General features: G+C 47.7%; 7 protein-coding genes across 7 annotated transcripts; 3 read left to right on the top strand and 4 right to left on the bottom strand.

Moving 5' to 3' along the window:
• Positions 1 to 802: 802 nt before the first annotated feature.
• F9C07_2230762 (uncharacterized protein) lies at positions 803 to 2,872 on the top strand (the record flags this gene model as incomplete). The annotated part of the gene is made up of 4 exons (XM_071509869.1): positions 803 to 1,544; positions 1,600 to 2,032; positions 2,081 to 2,366; positions 2,435 to 2,872. The coding sequence occupies 4 exons, from the start codon at positions 803 to 805 to the stop codon at positions 2,870 to 2,872; spliced, it is 1,899 nt and encodes a 632-aa protein (XP_071365005.1).
• Positions 2,873 to 2,897: 25 nt separating this feature from the next.
• On the top strand, positions 2,898 to 4,773 carry F9C07_1397317 (major facilitator superfamily permease Cdc91p). Its single transcript, XM_041290851.2, has 5 exons — positions 2,898 to 3,388; positions 3,458 to 3,522; positions 3,576 to 3,778; positions 3,827 to 4,449; positions 4,498 to 4,773. Exons 1-5 carry the CDS (start codon positions 3,247 to 3,249, stop codon positions 4,734 to 4,736), a joined length of 1,272 nt encoding a protein of 423 aa, XP_041144507.2. The 5' UTR covers positions 2,898 to 3,246; the 3' UTR covers positions 4,737 to 4,773.
• A 36-nt stretch (positions 4,774 to 4,809) lies between these two features.
• F9C07_2230760 (GNAT family acetyltransferase Nat4) lies at positions 4,810 to 5,747 on the bottom strand (the record flags this gene model as incomplete). The annotated part of the gene is made up of 2 exons (XM_041290836.1): positions 4,810 to 5,528; positions 5,648 to 5,747. The coding sequence occupies 2 exons, from the start codon at positions 5,745 to 5,747 to the stop codon at positions 4,810 to 4,812; spliced, it is 819 nt and encodes a 272-aa protein (XP_041144506.1).
• Positions 5,748 to 5,986: 239 nt separating this feature from the next.
• F9C07_1397175 (aldo/keto reductase family protein) lies at positions 5,987 to 7,759 on the bottom strand. Its single transcript, XM_071508070.1, has 7 exons — positions 7,509 to 7,759; positions 7,297 to 7,443; positions 7,118 to 7,222; positions 6,782 to 7,063; positions 6,668 to 6,723; positions 6,452 to 6,597; positions 5,987 to 6,393 (listed from the first exon to the last, which is right to left on the bottom strand). The coding sequence occupies exons 1-7, from the start codon at positions 7,575 to 7,577 to the stop codon at positions 6,227 to 6,229; spliced, it is 972 nt and encodes a 323-aa protein (XP_071365004.1). The 5' UTR covers positions 7,578 to 7,759; the 3' UTR covers positions 5,987 to 6,226.
• Positions 7,760 to 7,941: 182 nt separating this feature from the next.
• Positions 7,942 to 8,729, bottom strand: F9C07_4892 (uncharacterized protein; the record flags this gene model as incomplete). Its single annotated transcript, XM_071511283.1, has 2 exons — positions 7,942 to 8,626; positions 8,698 to 8,729. The coding sequence occupies 2 exons, from the start codon at positions 8,727 to 8,729 to the stop codon at positions 7,942 to 7,944; spliced, it is 717 nt and encodes a 238-aa protein (XP_071365003.1).
• A 607-nt stretch (positions 8,730 to 9,336) lies between these two features.
• F9C07_4891 (putative salicylate hydroxylase) lies at positions 9,337 to 10,972 on the bottom strand (the record flags this gene model as incomplete). The annotated part of the gene is made up of 6 exons (XM_041285308.1): positions 9,337 to 9,463; positions 9,523 to 9,601; positions 9,658 to 9,853; positions 9,908 to 9,968; positions 10,024 to 10,490; positions 10,553 to 10,972. The coding sequence occupies 6 exons, from the start codon at positions 10,970 to 10,972 to the stop codon at positions 9,337 to 9,339; spliced, it is 1,350 nt and encodes a 449-aa protein (XP_041144504.1).
• A 289-nt stretch (positions 10,973 to 11,261) lies between these two features.
• On the top strand, positions 11,262 to 14,234 carry F9C07_1397238 (uncharacterized protein). The gene is made up of 6 exons (XM_071508071.1): positions 11,262 to 11,858; positions 11,926 to 12,131; positions 12,198 to 12,613; positions 12,662 to 13,264; positions 13,328 to 13,928; positions 13,985 to 14,234. The coding sequence occupies exons 1-5, from the start codon at positions 11,492 to 11,494 to the stop codon at positions 13,845 to 13,847; spliced, it is 2,112 nt and encodes a 703-aa protein (XP_071365002.1). The 5' UTR covers positions 11,262 to 11,491; the 3' UTR covers positions 13,848 to 13,928; positions 13,985 to 14,234.
• The last annotated feature ends 2 nt before the right edge of the window (positions 14,235 to 14,236 follow it).

Genomic DNA, 14,236 nt, shown 5'->3' with positions numbered 1-14,236 from the left:
TATCTAAGAAGATTATACGCCCCAAATTACGCAGAACATAAGGCTCAAATAACCAGTGCATCACTGTTATACTGTACATTGTAGATATTGTGCCGTAATGCCTTGTTTGGCTTCCTATTGCTCTTCTGACTCACTGAATAGGATTCACCATAACATACTTATCACTCATTGAGTCCAGAACAAAGTACTAGATCATCTGCACCGATTATTCCATTGATTTGGAAGAGAGGCTTGATGCGTATCCAATGTAACTCTGATGAATCTTCGACACACACCGTTATACAAGGCTGATAATACTCGAATTCTAGTTCTATTTTCCACGCCGCCTTACTTTAGCACTGTAGCTCATGTTTATACGGTTCACATAAACTCAAGGGCAACCATTTGAAAGTAAGAATAATCTCTATGGTCCCGTGTTCTAGATCGATGTCGTCAAGGGACTCGGAGTTTCGGACTGAAGATTCCCAATGTAGCTAGAGGCTCGGAATAGATTATTCGGAGTAAAATGGTCACAACTTCTAGTTTCCAATGTTCAGCAATGATTAAAGTAAACTATTTACTCTCAGTCTATTACGTCCGGCTAGGAATCTCTAAATATGTATCGGCGGAACGGCAAGCCCACATCTTGCGAGCCTTGCAGATTGTCCAAGGTGCGGTGCGATCATGCTACACCAACATGTGCTAGATGTCGTTCCCGGAGTATACCGGAGAAGGTGAAGAACCCTGTGCCCTGCTCTTGACTGTTCACAATGGCATAGACGTTGGATCTAAGTCTATATAGTGTTATTACCATCCCGCTCCGATGACTCGCCCTGGAACAAAATTCCGCCATTTTCGCATGACGAAACCATCTGAGCCTGAACGGTGGAGGTATGCATCACCTGAGAGTCCTAATACAACATCTTTGTCAAGCCAGTCGCATACATCCGAGGTCACTCAAGGGAAGACCAATGAAGGGCAACCTGAGAAAATTGGGGTTCCTGGATTTGTATCGATATCTCCTAAAAACTCGCTTGGAACAGATACTGGCTCAGTAGACCCATCTACATCTAGGGTCACCTTAGCAACCTACTACCTCATGGGCCTATATGCGTCTTATTCACACTACAAGGATCTCATTTTCAACTACCTTGACCGCAGCCGATCTTTTGTCATCCCCCGGCCACTGTTATTCGAGCTGTTCTCGACATTGTATGATGATATGAAAGTAGAGGTTGATCTTCACTCTCGCTTAACCCAGAACACACGCAGGCCCCTTCCCCCCATATCGGCAAGTACCACTGTAGAGGAATTTTGTGGGTGGTTTAGAGGGGCCAATATTCGATGGGAACTTCTTGGGGTTGTTTTCGCCCTTGCGGGTCTCGCTTCAGTTCATACTGCTGAGCCAGAGAAACCACTAAGCTATGAATCTTTTGCTACAGATATGTACACAGCCAGCAGAGTATGTATTGAAATATGCGAAGAAGATAACCAAATGAACGACATGACTACTTGGATGCGGCATACGAATGTTGCTTTAGCATCAAACCTGTTTGGAGATACAAGTAGGTGCTTGCTGGACCCCTATTCAATAGTCGACCTCTTACAGTCTGGCAACAGGCAGTGTCCTATATCGTTGCTTCAGCTCATTAACTGCGGAGCTGTTCGCTTTGAGATATCATCGCCAGATATCATTACAGTCTGGAGTGCCTTTCTTCATGTCGGAAACCCGCAAGAGGCTCTTTGCTGCTGCAGTTTGTCGAGATATGAACCTTGCAACGCTCCTTGAAAGACCACCGTTCATTGACTGTAATTTCTGTGATATGACATATCCACTCGATCTGGATGAAGAAGAGGTAGTGCTGGTTGGGAGTGAGCTTAATGCAGCTCTACAACATTTGGACGAAAACGGTTGGAAGGTCTCATCCGAGAGGGAAAAGCTACTTCGACCAGCAACAGGAATACGAATTCGTTTTTTATTATCAATCCTTCGAGCCAAGGTGCTGCGACTATCACTAGGCAACCGGATGGAATCCATGACCAAGAAGTACTCGTATGTCAATGCTGTAGCTATGAACTGGTAGTAACTAAGCCGTCACAGAGAATTATACCAAGAGTACGAAGAAATTTGGACTAAGGTTCCAATGCACTACCGTTATAAGAGCGATTTCTGGGATTACCTGAGCCCTAGGTCATGTGTTGTGCTCTTGAGTGCTCATCTAGATCATCTTCATTGTGGCTTTCAGATTCTACGAATGCTCCAACAGGAGGGCCAAGACACACTCACAACCATTCTCGATACTTCAATGGGATTGCTTTCAGGTATGCTTGACTTGATGAAGCAGCAAGAGCGATTCGTTGAGCTGCGAGAGAGGTTTACATGGATCGTACGTTTGTGCATAAAAAAAGACAGTGTAAACCTTGATCATTTAAACTGACGACTCCGCTCCTCTAGTTTCTGTTCTATGGTCTTCCTGGCGCCGGTACTCTTGCCACAGAACTTCATCAGCACACGCTCAAGGGGCTCCCTCTGCCTTCCTCTATCCCTTGTTCCCGTATAGTTCGTGACTTGAGTGTTGCAATCTCGTGGGTTGAGAAACAGAACTTACCAAACCGCTCGGATTACCAGCTATGCCTCCAAATCAACAAGGTGATCAGTCGACTGTTAGATGATACCCTGAATCAGGGTCTAACCTCGGCGAAAAATACTAATAGTCATTTGGAGAAAGTACAACAAGAGCAGCAGGTACCAGAAGGTTTTCACATGGATGAATCTTCGGATGCTTCGGATAAATTACAGCCATTGCCTGAACCCTTTACTAGCGAGGAATTTCTCAGTTGGATTGACGACCTGGTATGGGATGGACAAACTAACATTAGTATGGGATTTTGAGTATGATATCTCTTTGATGATCATCGTTGAAATGATCATAACTTTAGTTTTGAAGATGTCAATGCGTCTTGAGACGACGATATACGAGTCTACAAAATAGTCGTAAGCGGAAAAGGACGTATAGACAAGGCCACATTGAACAATTCAGGATAGTGATCTGTGAAGGTAGAATAATTATTGATAGTAACTGGAGGCATATCCGATGGTCCGTGCACTGCGGACGGAAAAGGCGGAGAGTCTTGGCAGGGCGATTGATATGGAAAAGGGACAGCTGGACCAACCGACAAACACGAACAGTTTCCCAGGCCAATTCCACCGGGCCTGTTGACCCCGTTCGGCTATGTACAGCACTAGGAATATTTCCTGATAGTGTCATGTCGGTTGATCGAAGGCAAGCAGCCGTGTTCGCGGGCGCATTCGCCCTGCGGCTCCTTCTCTTGGTCCTTTTCCCGTCGCTCCCCGACTTGTTGACCGGAAGAGTTGAGGTATCGACACCGGTCACCAGCTTCAAACGACGTGAGTGACAATGTGATCGAGCAACTGCGCTTCGATGCAATGCAAAGATACTTACGTAAATTGCCTCAGTTCAGGAAGGTCTTTTTCTATACACGCGGAATGTTTCCCCTTATGACGGAGGCGTCTTCCATCAGGTAGGTAACCTGGCCTATGTAACTAAATGATACTCTTCTAATAACCTATGAAGGCGCCGCTTTTTCTCCCTATTTTTGCTTTGCTTCCGAACGCTCGAGAACTTCCCTTACTGACCGCACTTTTCTACTCATTGATCGATCTTATAAACGCGAACGCTTTGATCACGATTTCCGATTCAGGACAGGCAGTCTCGGGGAGGTTATTCTCAGCATTGCGGAAACATATCAGATGGGACGGGGTTTCTGTTGCAGCATGGTAATATGCGATGTCCCTTCGAGTGGAGTATCTTATCTGACTGGCCAGGTTTCTCTTCAACCCGTTTACTATCGCAACATGCCTTGGCCGGTCAACGAGCGTCTTTACCACTACCGGAATCCTATACGCACTGTCCAGTGCCGTCAGCGGAAATACTCTCAACGCTATGCTTTCCCTAGGGTTCGCATCATACTTGTCGATTTACCCAGCCCTCTTGTTCATCCCTCTCGTGCTTCTCTGTTATGACCGACGTGCTCAAGGACCAAAGCCACCGTCTGGAGTCGCCATCTTCGCCATACAGCATATGGCAGTCTTTTTGCTTAGCATAGCCGGTCTACTTGGAATATCTTGCTTAGTCGTTGGAGACTTCTCTCAGTTTATCTCTGCGACATATGGCTTCCAGTTACTTGTTCCTGATTTAACACCTAACGTAGGCCTTTGGTGGTACTTCTTCATCGAAATGTTCGACTCGTTCCGGGAATTCTTCCTTGGAGTTTTCTGGCTTCATCTAGCGGCATACGTTGGTGGGCTAACCGTGCGACTGCGGAGGCAACCTCTATTTGTTATCACCTCTCTATTGGGAATCTTCGCGGTCTTCAAACCTTACCCTAGCATCTCAGACGCCTCATTATACTTCGCCCTCCTACCCCTTTATAGGCATCTTTTCCCTCGTAAGTATGAAGATCTATCGGATGATGATGTTCACTAACCGTGGATAGTGATGCGCTACACTTTCTTCGCGGTGTCAGCTCTTTTGTATGCCACGCTTTTGGGCCCCGCGTTCTATCATTTATGGATCTATGCCGGCTCCGGCAATGCCAACTTCTTCTACGCCATCACCCTGGTGTGGAGCTTAGGGCTATCGATATTACTGGCAGACACTATTTTTGCCGTGCTCAGAGATGAATGGGAGCAAGAGAATCCCGAAATGCGAGGCAAAGAGGCTAGACAAGTGTAAGATATGGTATCTTTATTATACATGAATACAGCAGCCTTGATTGCGAACACCGTGGCGTGTATCGATATTGTGGTCATCTCCGGTTAGACCGCAACGACTTAGACAGAATCATATAGTCCGGCTCCTTCACCATTCCGTTTCGCAGTATGCGAGGTGGTGGGGAATACTCGTCCTCCGTGAACCCAAGCTTATAATAAAACCTTACTGCCTTGTCATTCGATCTGAAGACAGTCAGCATCACTTTTTCCAGGCCGATGCGTCGCCCGATGTTCACCAGTCGCATCATCAACTGCGAACCAAGTCCCAGGCCTTGAGCCGCCGAGGACAAGTGGATCTCATAACAGTAAACCACCTCTTTCCCATCCTCATACGTGACCATAAACGAGGTAAACCCTAGAAATTGCCCGGTGGGGGGTGCTATGCCCCCTTCCGCACTACCTGTGTTCTCAGGGGTTGTCTTCGGACCTCGTCGCAAAATCAAATATCTCATATCAGGCAGTCGCATCTCCTTGGTTTTTTTCTTCGGAGACCATCCCCAGCCAGACTCTTTGTAAGCATCTGAAGACGTCTCTTCAATTAATTTGAAGCAAGCCTCAAAATCTGCATCCGGAATAGAAGCAGCAGTGTAAATATCGAGCCAGTAATGTAACTCTTGCTCACTTCCCGATACAGTCGCGTTCTTAGCAGGACTTCCCCGACATTCGAGGTCCTCAGCAGATACATATGACTTCATAAATTCGAACAGCGATAATTTGTTGGTGCGCTCCACCAGGGGCAACCTTTTTTTGCCATCTAGAAACGCGTTAGAACGCGTCCAATCAAGCCTATCATGTACTTGGGTGTCGCAACGCAAATGCTTGGTCCGCCCTGGAGTAATTGACGTATATGGATGTTTTAACGGGGTCGCATACCTTTCCCCAGCTTTTTGCTTAATTGTTCGATTTTGCGCCTTGTCTCTTCTCGCCGCGCCGATTTATTCTTCGTAACCCTGTCTTTACCGGAGGACGACATGGTAATGACGTTTTGATGTGGAAATGTATATTAATTGATCCAGCTTATCAATCTGCACGAGTTGATCCGGTTATTATCTAGGTTATGTTGTAGGATAGCTTTGTGGCTTTTAATGCTTGGGTTTGATTGGGGTGCAGGAGGAATTAATTCGGTTTGCTTGGGGTGGTTTCCCGAGCATTTAAACATCCAATGAATTACCAGCAGTGCTTGCATCCAGGTCATACTTCATGCATGAGTTGACGGCGCTTTACTGCTCCTGTAGGAATAGGCGGAGCTCTTCTCTTCTGCTTCTTTCTTCTTTCTGTCTTATTTAGCCTTTATTTTAAGGCTTTTTCATGAGTTTATCTCTGGGTCTTTACTTGCGTCTAAAATCTGTGCGGATATATATAATTCAAGCTGTTTATACAGCTATGGAGACAACCCCCAAAAAATGGATATTTAGAGATCTAGCAAACACACTCGTACACGATGCTCAATGTCTAAGCTCCCTCTCTCTGCTTCGCAGCATGTTCCTCCGCCCGTCTCTCAGTTTCTTCAGCTCCCACTTCCCCAAAGACATCAATTCCCCAACGGAAGGGGAAGTTATATCTCTGGTTACGGTCAAGTTTGTTCAGGGCTTCGAATTCAGCGTCGGGAATAATGAAATCTAAAGCAATCAGCTTCTGGTTACAGACTCAAAATATAGAAACGGGGTAGGAATGTACCCTGGAAGTTGCTTTCAATTCGCGATGGGGTGACACTCTTCGGCAGCACAGCAGTGCCACGCTGGACTGCCCACGAGATCAAAAGGGCGGCGGGGTCTTTGCCCAACTTATCGGCAATCGCTTTAACATCGGGGTCGTCGACAACACTGCCACATTCATGAGTATTAGTGGACTGTGTGTCGTGGGGTAATTGCTGTAGAGGGATGAGGGCCATACCGTGGGGCGTTGTAGATATTGTTGCCCAGAGGGCTATATGCGACGGACAGGATATTCTGTAAGCATATTAGCGTTTATCCTCTCAAGCACGTCTGGCAATAAAGATATCTTGACCTTCTCCTTCAGGTACTTATGCAAACCGGGCTGTTGGAGATAAGGATGGGCTTCGATTTGGTTGACAGCCGGGGGAATCTTAGCCGTCTTAAGAAGGTCGTCAATCTTGTCCTGGGTAAAATTGCTAATACCAATGCTTCGGATCTTTTTAGCCTCCACGAGCTTCTCCAGAGCAGCCCATGTATCGGCGATAGGAACGTTCGCCAACCGGAATCGCTTCGTGACCGGATCGATAGGCGTGAGAGTTTCGTTTGTATGTTCAAATGCGACGGGCCAGTGGATCTGACAAAGTTAGAGCGAGTTTCTGTGTTGAATGTCATACAAGGGCGAACAAACCAAGTATAGATCCAGGTAGTCTGTCTGAAGGTCCTTCAGGGTCTTGTTGACTGCCTCCTCGACATGTTCGGGATGGTGATGTGTGTTCCATAGCTTGCTAGTGATCTATCTTGCAGTCAGCCCATGCCACAGTATTCACATTGACGAAAAAGCAATTGCCTGGCAAAGGAGTTACTGACGAAGATCTGATCTCGAGGGACGCCCGACTTCTTCCAGCCGTTTCCTACTTCATTCTCGTTCTGGTAGCATGCTGCGGCATCGATATGGCGGTATCCTGCGCGCAGAGCCGCCTCGACGGCATTCTCGACCTCGTGTGGTTTTGAGAGCTAAGATTGTTAGTAAATGCCAAGTACGATCGGTGTCATTCTCTGGCGCGCCCTTCGATACGTACCCAAGTTCCCAATCCAATAGCGGGGATGTTGTATCCCGAGTTGAGTTTGAAGGTCCTTCCTAGAGACATGGTCTTTGTGATGAGGTTTCTGTGTTGTATTACAAACTATAACAACGTCCAGTCTATTTCTGCGTGGTAACTCAATATTAAGAATTATTCTGTAGGAGAGGAGATCGTCAAAGTAATAAGTAAGAAAGAGAAGTCGGAATTGTACCGACTCGGAAAATGAGGTGATAGATTTACCCCTCATCTCTTCCCATACTATGGCGGATAATTATCCATTGATTTTACAATGATCGGCAATTGAGCTCAATTAATTAGTGTATTGCGCGATAACTCTTCAACGCCGTCCTTAGAGTCCCCCTTTCCCATGCCATTACCACCACACAAGCTATACGCCGGATGTAGAAAATGAGTACATGGCGCACCGAAATCATTGCCAACTTCTATATCCCCAAGGCTTACACCGCCCACCTGACCAAGGAGGAGAATCGGTTGGGTTCAAGTAACTCAGTATTTTCGAAGCCAGATCTGGACTAAGTCTGAGGACGTCATTGAACGAAGGCTGATCGCGGAGCTCCTCCAAACCGAATGCGGCATAATGCGCCAACCACTCTTGAAGTTCTGCCGAGGACGTGTTTGCAGGTATCTTCGTATATGCAAGCTTCAAAAGAGAGATGACACCAAGGCAATCGTCCGCAGTCTCTGGCCTCTCTATGAGCTCAATGGCCTCCTTGATCTTGGTAAAGGCAAGTTCTTTCAGGTTCGGGACAATATAAACTTCGCTGAAGATATACAATGCCATATGAGCCACCAGTGGATGGTCAAGGCTCTCTAGCTGATCACCAGCAGGTCCTTTGTTGACTTTTTCAGATGTCGTGTCTTTACGCTTTACCGCGGGCTTGGTATAGTCTCCCCCATAGGCCCATTCGAGGAATCGCGCCAGGGTCTCCTCCGAGGCATCAGAAAAAGTATACACTCCATACTGCCGCTCAGTAAAATTACCGTTGAATGCCGAAGCAACAGTTTTGCATTTGGCGTCAAGAAGTGTTTTGTGGACCTTGAACACACGCGTGGAGTTGAGAGCCTGAAGGGAGACGAAGTCCGACGTGAGGAATCTGTTGAGGCTATTAACATACTTCTGATATTCTGCTGCTCTTGGGTCTTTCGTATTTGAGCAAAAACTCACTCGTGAAATGCGGCGCTGTTTTCCGTCGTCATTTTGAATTCGTCTTAGACGCACTTTAGGAAGACGAGGGACAGTTCTGATTCTGAGTACGATAGGCCGTAATGGAGTTGCAAAAAAGAGTGATGTTCTAGAGAAGTAGATACAAGTAGTCGTTTTCGGCTTAGTAGCCTGGTCTGGTTTGATGAACTGGAGATGGACGTGTGATGATGAAGACCAAGAAGTGATAGTAGAGGGTGAACAAGGCTACAACTCCATTCACTTGTAAGTGTTTATGGATCTGTCCGCTCTTGTCATTGAATAATGCGACTTTCACGAGACCCCCTTAGTATCACCCTGTTTCCGAAGATGAGGGATATTCACCTGTCAGTAGTACATCGTTACTTGTAAGGAATATATTGGTAATGATATGTTTTCGGTATTTCTGCAGCATATGCTATATCGAAACTTCCCGCTGAAGTGTCTCATAAGGTAACCAAAGTATCGTTTCAGGGGAAATTGGCAAATCGTAATCATGAAAGAAATTGGGAATATACAGATGGAAAGATGGATCACGAGTATCACTTTGGTGAGAAGTAGCATAAACCAGGCTAATGTCACAAAAGCAATATTGAAAGGAGCATTCAGCAAATAAATCGTAGATTATTCTCCGACTGTCACTCCATTTGACAGCTTCAGGCCGAATGGTAGTCCCTTGGTGTATGGTGCTGTGAAAGGTAACCCTTTGCGCCTTGCGATCGCTTCTTCGATATCCTTGTACATATCGTACCTTGATCAGATAGTCAGAGCCTGCTGCAGAGATATTGGCCAAAAGAGTTATTTACTTACGCATTCATCTCTTCAATAGTCAGCTTCTTCTTCTCATCTTCAACTTTGTACACGGAGTTTGTAGTATTGCTCGAGAACCCTTGAAAACATGTCAGCCACTTCCTTTCCAACGGCAACTGCAGCGGCATTGCTTACCTATCCGTTCATTGATATTATAAGCCGCCTTTGCTGCGGCAGATTGAACCTTCGTAGCTCGTGGCAATCGGATTTCGTCATAGATGGCGAGAGTTTCAGCAATATCTCCAGTGAAGTTGTCCTTGTTGAAAAGGATTCCAAGCGCTGCGGCATCTTCAATTGCCATACAGGCACCCTGGCTTTGGTGAGGCATCATCTGTATTATATTAGCCTCGTTGATCGTCTAGTATGCTAAGGGATAACGCTGTACCGGATGACCTGCATCACCGAGCAAACACACCATATCACGGGCGATGTATGGATATGGTTGGCTGCGGAATTTGCGTCAGTACAAGATGTCAATAGAGGAGAATGATGTCGGCTTACTGAACCCACAAACGCCACGGCCGGATCTCTGTGCCGATAGATAGGTGAGAAAATACTTGACGATCGAGCTCTGGATACTTCTCCAGTAGCTCCTCCACCGGCCGGTCTGCACTGCCCCAGGTGTGATTGCTGAAGTCGCCCTTCTCTCTCGAGAAAAAGCAGTAGTACGATAGCAAGCGGCCACCATTGCATGGTGAGAGTACAATCTTGTCCCACTTGCCTTCTTGGCCGCCCCAGTACTCCAGCGCACTGTTTTGAGAGTAGTCAACCAGGCCAAGTCGGACGGCGTCTTCTGTACGGACGTTGGCATGTAGGCAACTCTGGTCTGAAGCCTTCTTCTCTGGACGAAGTCCTATGATACCACGAACGACCGAACCAATGCCGTCGGCGCCAATTATCAGGTCATGTTGAGCTTGGACTCCGTTTGTGAACGTGATGACACCGGTGGATAGGTCGATATCTTTGCACTGAAGGGGATGTTAGCTTGGACCTGTTCGTCTAGTAGCATCGTAGTAGAGATGGAGTGTACCGCATGGTTAACTTGGAGCTTAGCTGGAGTACCCTCTCCATCCTCTTGTAGCGCACAGTCCTTCAACATCGCATGCATGTACTGACGATGGAACATGTTGTAGACATAACCCCATCTTTCCTCGTAATCCTCGAGGTCGTAGACACTGACCGGTTCGCCAGTCTTCCAGTCACGGTTGATGAGCTTGCGCAGTACGACCGGGTCACCCTTTTCGACATCCACACCCCACTCGTGAAGCCATCTTGTACCATTGGCAGCACATGAAACTGAGGCGCCGACCTCGCCAGCGAAGTCGTTGCGTTCGTAGATGGTCACTTCATGACCGGCGCGGCGGAGGGCGATAGCGACGGACATGCCACCAATACCACCACCAACCACACCTACATTTAGTCGCCTCCAAGATTCTTGATGAGAGCCCATAGTTGCAGTTGAATGAAGTACAGGAGATATCGTAGTGTGCTTGGGATGGTGTGAATGATTTCTAACTGTGAAGGCGTAGGTTAGGTGGCCTTTTAACTCTGGGATAGAATGAAGGCATGATAAATCACACTTATGATGGCGCAGCTTATCACTGATTGACTTCTTTCATTTGCCTATGAGAACTGCTGGCGTGAGGCAAATACATGACGCTTATTTGCGGAACATGCACGACCAAGTGCATTACCCGTCGGGGGGAGGAAGGGGTGCGGGCCGCGCACCGTCTTGACAAAAGCCGGGGATTACCTTCTTTACCTCCTTGCTGTCCAGATAAGAAACATGGACTCCATTCCTCCAACTCCATTTCTCACTGCCCCACTTTCGGTACTGCTACGTGCTACTGTTCGCATCTTTTACTAGCGGCTAATAATCCCTGGTGTATTTACTTCCCGCCCAGCAAGTGTGGGAACTTTGTTGTGACCGCAAGCCAGTCGTTCTCCACCGTCCCCGTTCCTCTATCCGATGCCGCGGCCGCGAGTCAAACCACAAGACCGGAAGCGTTCGGTCAGGGCATGTCTTGCTTGCAAAGCGTCGAAGAAACGTTGCGATGGCGCTCGACCTTGTCGAACATGTCAGACCAAGGGCGCTGCTGATTCCTGTGCATTCACACCCCAGCAGCGAGGAACACAGTCCAGCCAACCTCGCGGTCCTAATCCACCACAACCATTAACGCCGTCGGAAGTTGACCACCAGGCAATCATATATAACACTGTAACCCCTATCGAGAAACTACGACCGCGGGAAAGCGACGATGTCCGTAGCACACGAGATACAACGCCCTCCGCGGGGCAACGGCCTACTATGCTGTATAGCTCTAGCGGTGAGAGAGGTGTGTTGCGCCTAATGAGAGACCTTCCACTTGTGAGATCCAGACGTTAATCTAAAGGATGTATCAGTTTTTATGGGCGGTGCTGCTGCCGTATCGTTCCTTCAGTTCCTACAGGCGATCGTGAAACGCTATGTCGGCCCCATGGGCTTTACTGAGAGCCAGAATAGTCGCAAGATGTTCGAAGTAGACGTCCCTGACACTGGAACGGACTTCTTTGCCGACGAATTGATGGAGACAGAGAAATGGGCACTTATTCAGTGCTTCTTAGATGTTGTGAGTCTCCATCATCAGCCTCTTACGCCAAACGCAATCTGAACTTGTAGCTTACGTGGTAGAAAGTCCAGTGGTCTTTTGGACCTCTTTAGTTGGGAGGAGATTAATCGGATGGTAAAGGTGTCCAATAATATTCGTATGCCCAACGCCGGTCGATTGGATAGCAGCGTAAAGGAGGACCTCACCGCCGTATACATGATGATTGCTATAGGAGCTCAATGCCAAGGTAGAACCCAGGAAGATCTCATATGTGCAGCAAGATACTTCTGTCAAGCCAGGAAAATGGTGTTTGGAGGTTTTCTAGAGGACCCAACAGTTTATATGGCCCGTGACTTTCTGTTGATGGCCTTCTATATGTTTGGAGCCTGCCGTCGAAATGCAGCCTTCATGTATATTGGAGTAGCAGCAAGAGCTTCTATAGTTCTGGGACTACATGTTTCCGGACAGTACAGACAGATGCCTGCAGAGGACAGAGCTAGAAGGTATGTTCTTAGCTCCTGGTTGCTGGAGGAAGCTAATCGAATCGCAAGGCTACGGATCGGGAAAAGCATTCGAGTGCTCGATCTCGTCTCTAGCTCTATCTTAGGTAGACCTGGAAGCACATCATCACTCCGTACCGATGACATTCGTGTAGATGACTTCGACCAAGAAGCTAGCCATCGCACTTCGGCCCTCAATGCTGCATACGAGGCCTCCTCGGTGCTAGAGGCTATTGTCCAGAGGCTCACTGAGGGGGAGAAGTTGGACGCTAGTTCTGCCGACCACTTCCTGCAAATCTGGCGTGAATGGAGTCAAGCACTGCCGGACAAATTGCGTCTACGGCCCCGGAAAGAACCCAATTTGGGATTGAACCCAGACTACAGGGAAAATATGATTGGGAACATCCATGTCGCTTGCACTTACTATTTCGGCGTCATCCTTGTGACACGGCAATCTTTGATCCAGCACATTATGCCACAGATCCGCGGCAAGCGACCAAGGAAGACGACCCTCCGTCAAGAAACCAATGAAGAAGGAAATGAGAAAGTTGCTGAATTGTCAAGCGTTTGCACTGACGCCGCGACCTACATGGCACAAATGTGCTGCGATGCAGCCGAGGCTGGGATTCTGTGGGGAAATATGTGTATCTTGAAGTAAGAAAATGCTGCCTTGGTTGAGATAGCCCTAGTCTACAGCAAACTGATGAGGACTTACAGAGCATGGCTCTTCGCGGCCGGCCTAGTCTTGGGGTTTTCTCTTCTCGCGGAAGGGCAGACGACTTCAGAAATTTGCGATGCCTTCCACGGCGCATGCCGTCTTCTCGGGTCACTAGGACACTTGAGTCCTCAAGCGGCACAGTACCATCGTATTCTCACGAGCTTTTCTGAGGCCATCGATGTCTACCGTGAGCGGCTACGGCGTGAGCGGCACGAGTCCCGAACGCCATTTGTTGAACGGATATTGACCCTGGATCCAAGCAGTGACGCCAATGGTGATGTGCAAAACAACCAAGAGTCGGCACCTATCACCACACTGAATGGTGAATCAAGAGTGGGAGAGAACGAGGATGAGTCCTTCTTGGAATCACTCTCCGGCTTCTTGAGTCTACGAGAAACATCTGATTGGCCTCCACCGTTGGGGAATGACGATTTAATGCTACGCCTTTTTTGGGAAGGATATGCCCTCAACTTCACAGACTATCTCCCACCTGATGAGACAGTACCGCCTCCTACTTGAGACAGTTGCGTGATGTGCAATGGCAAACCTTAGACTGATTAGAGATATGCTAAATTGAGCCTTGGGTAGCTTATTTTGAAGGTATGCCAGCCTTTGTTCGGATTATGAGCCAACTACTAACCCAATGACCGCACTAGCCGTTTTGTTTTATAGTCAGCGTCAAAGGCATATATAAGGGTGCCCCATGGCATTCTCAGCGGCAGTTCCTTCACAACGCCACCTGTATAAATGGCAGTTGCCAGTGCCCTCTGATTGACATATCAGAAAGCTACAAATGGCGTGGAACGCAGTAACGCGAACCTGACAGATTGATTTTCCGCACACCCTGCATAGTTCGACGAGGATCCCAAGCGGCCCATGATGATGGCCTTCTGGGAGCCTCTGAATAG

Source organism: Aspergillus flavus, chromosome 3 (genome assembly GCF_009017415.1).
Source record: "Aspergillus flavus chromosome 3, complete sequence".
Taxonomy (NCBI): Eukaryota; Fungi; Ascomycota; class Eurotiomycetes; order Eurotiales; family Aspergillaceae; genus Aspergillus; species Aspergillus flavus.
The sequence above is the reverse complement of the archived record's forward strand: the minus strand, read 5'-3'. Positions and strand labels throughout refer to the sequence as shown.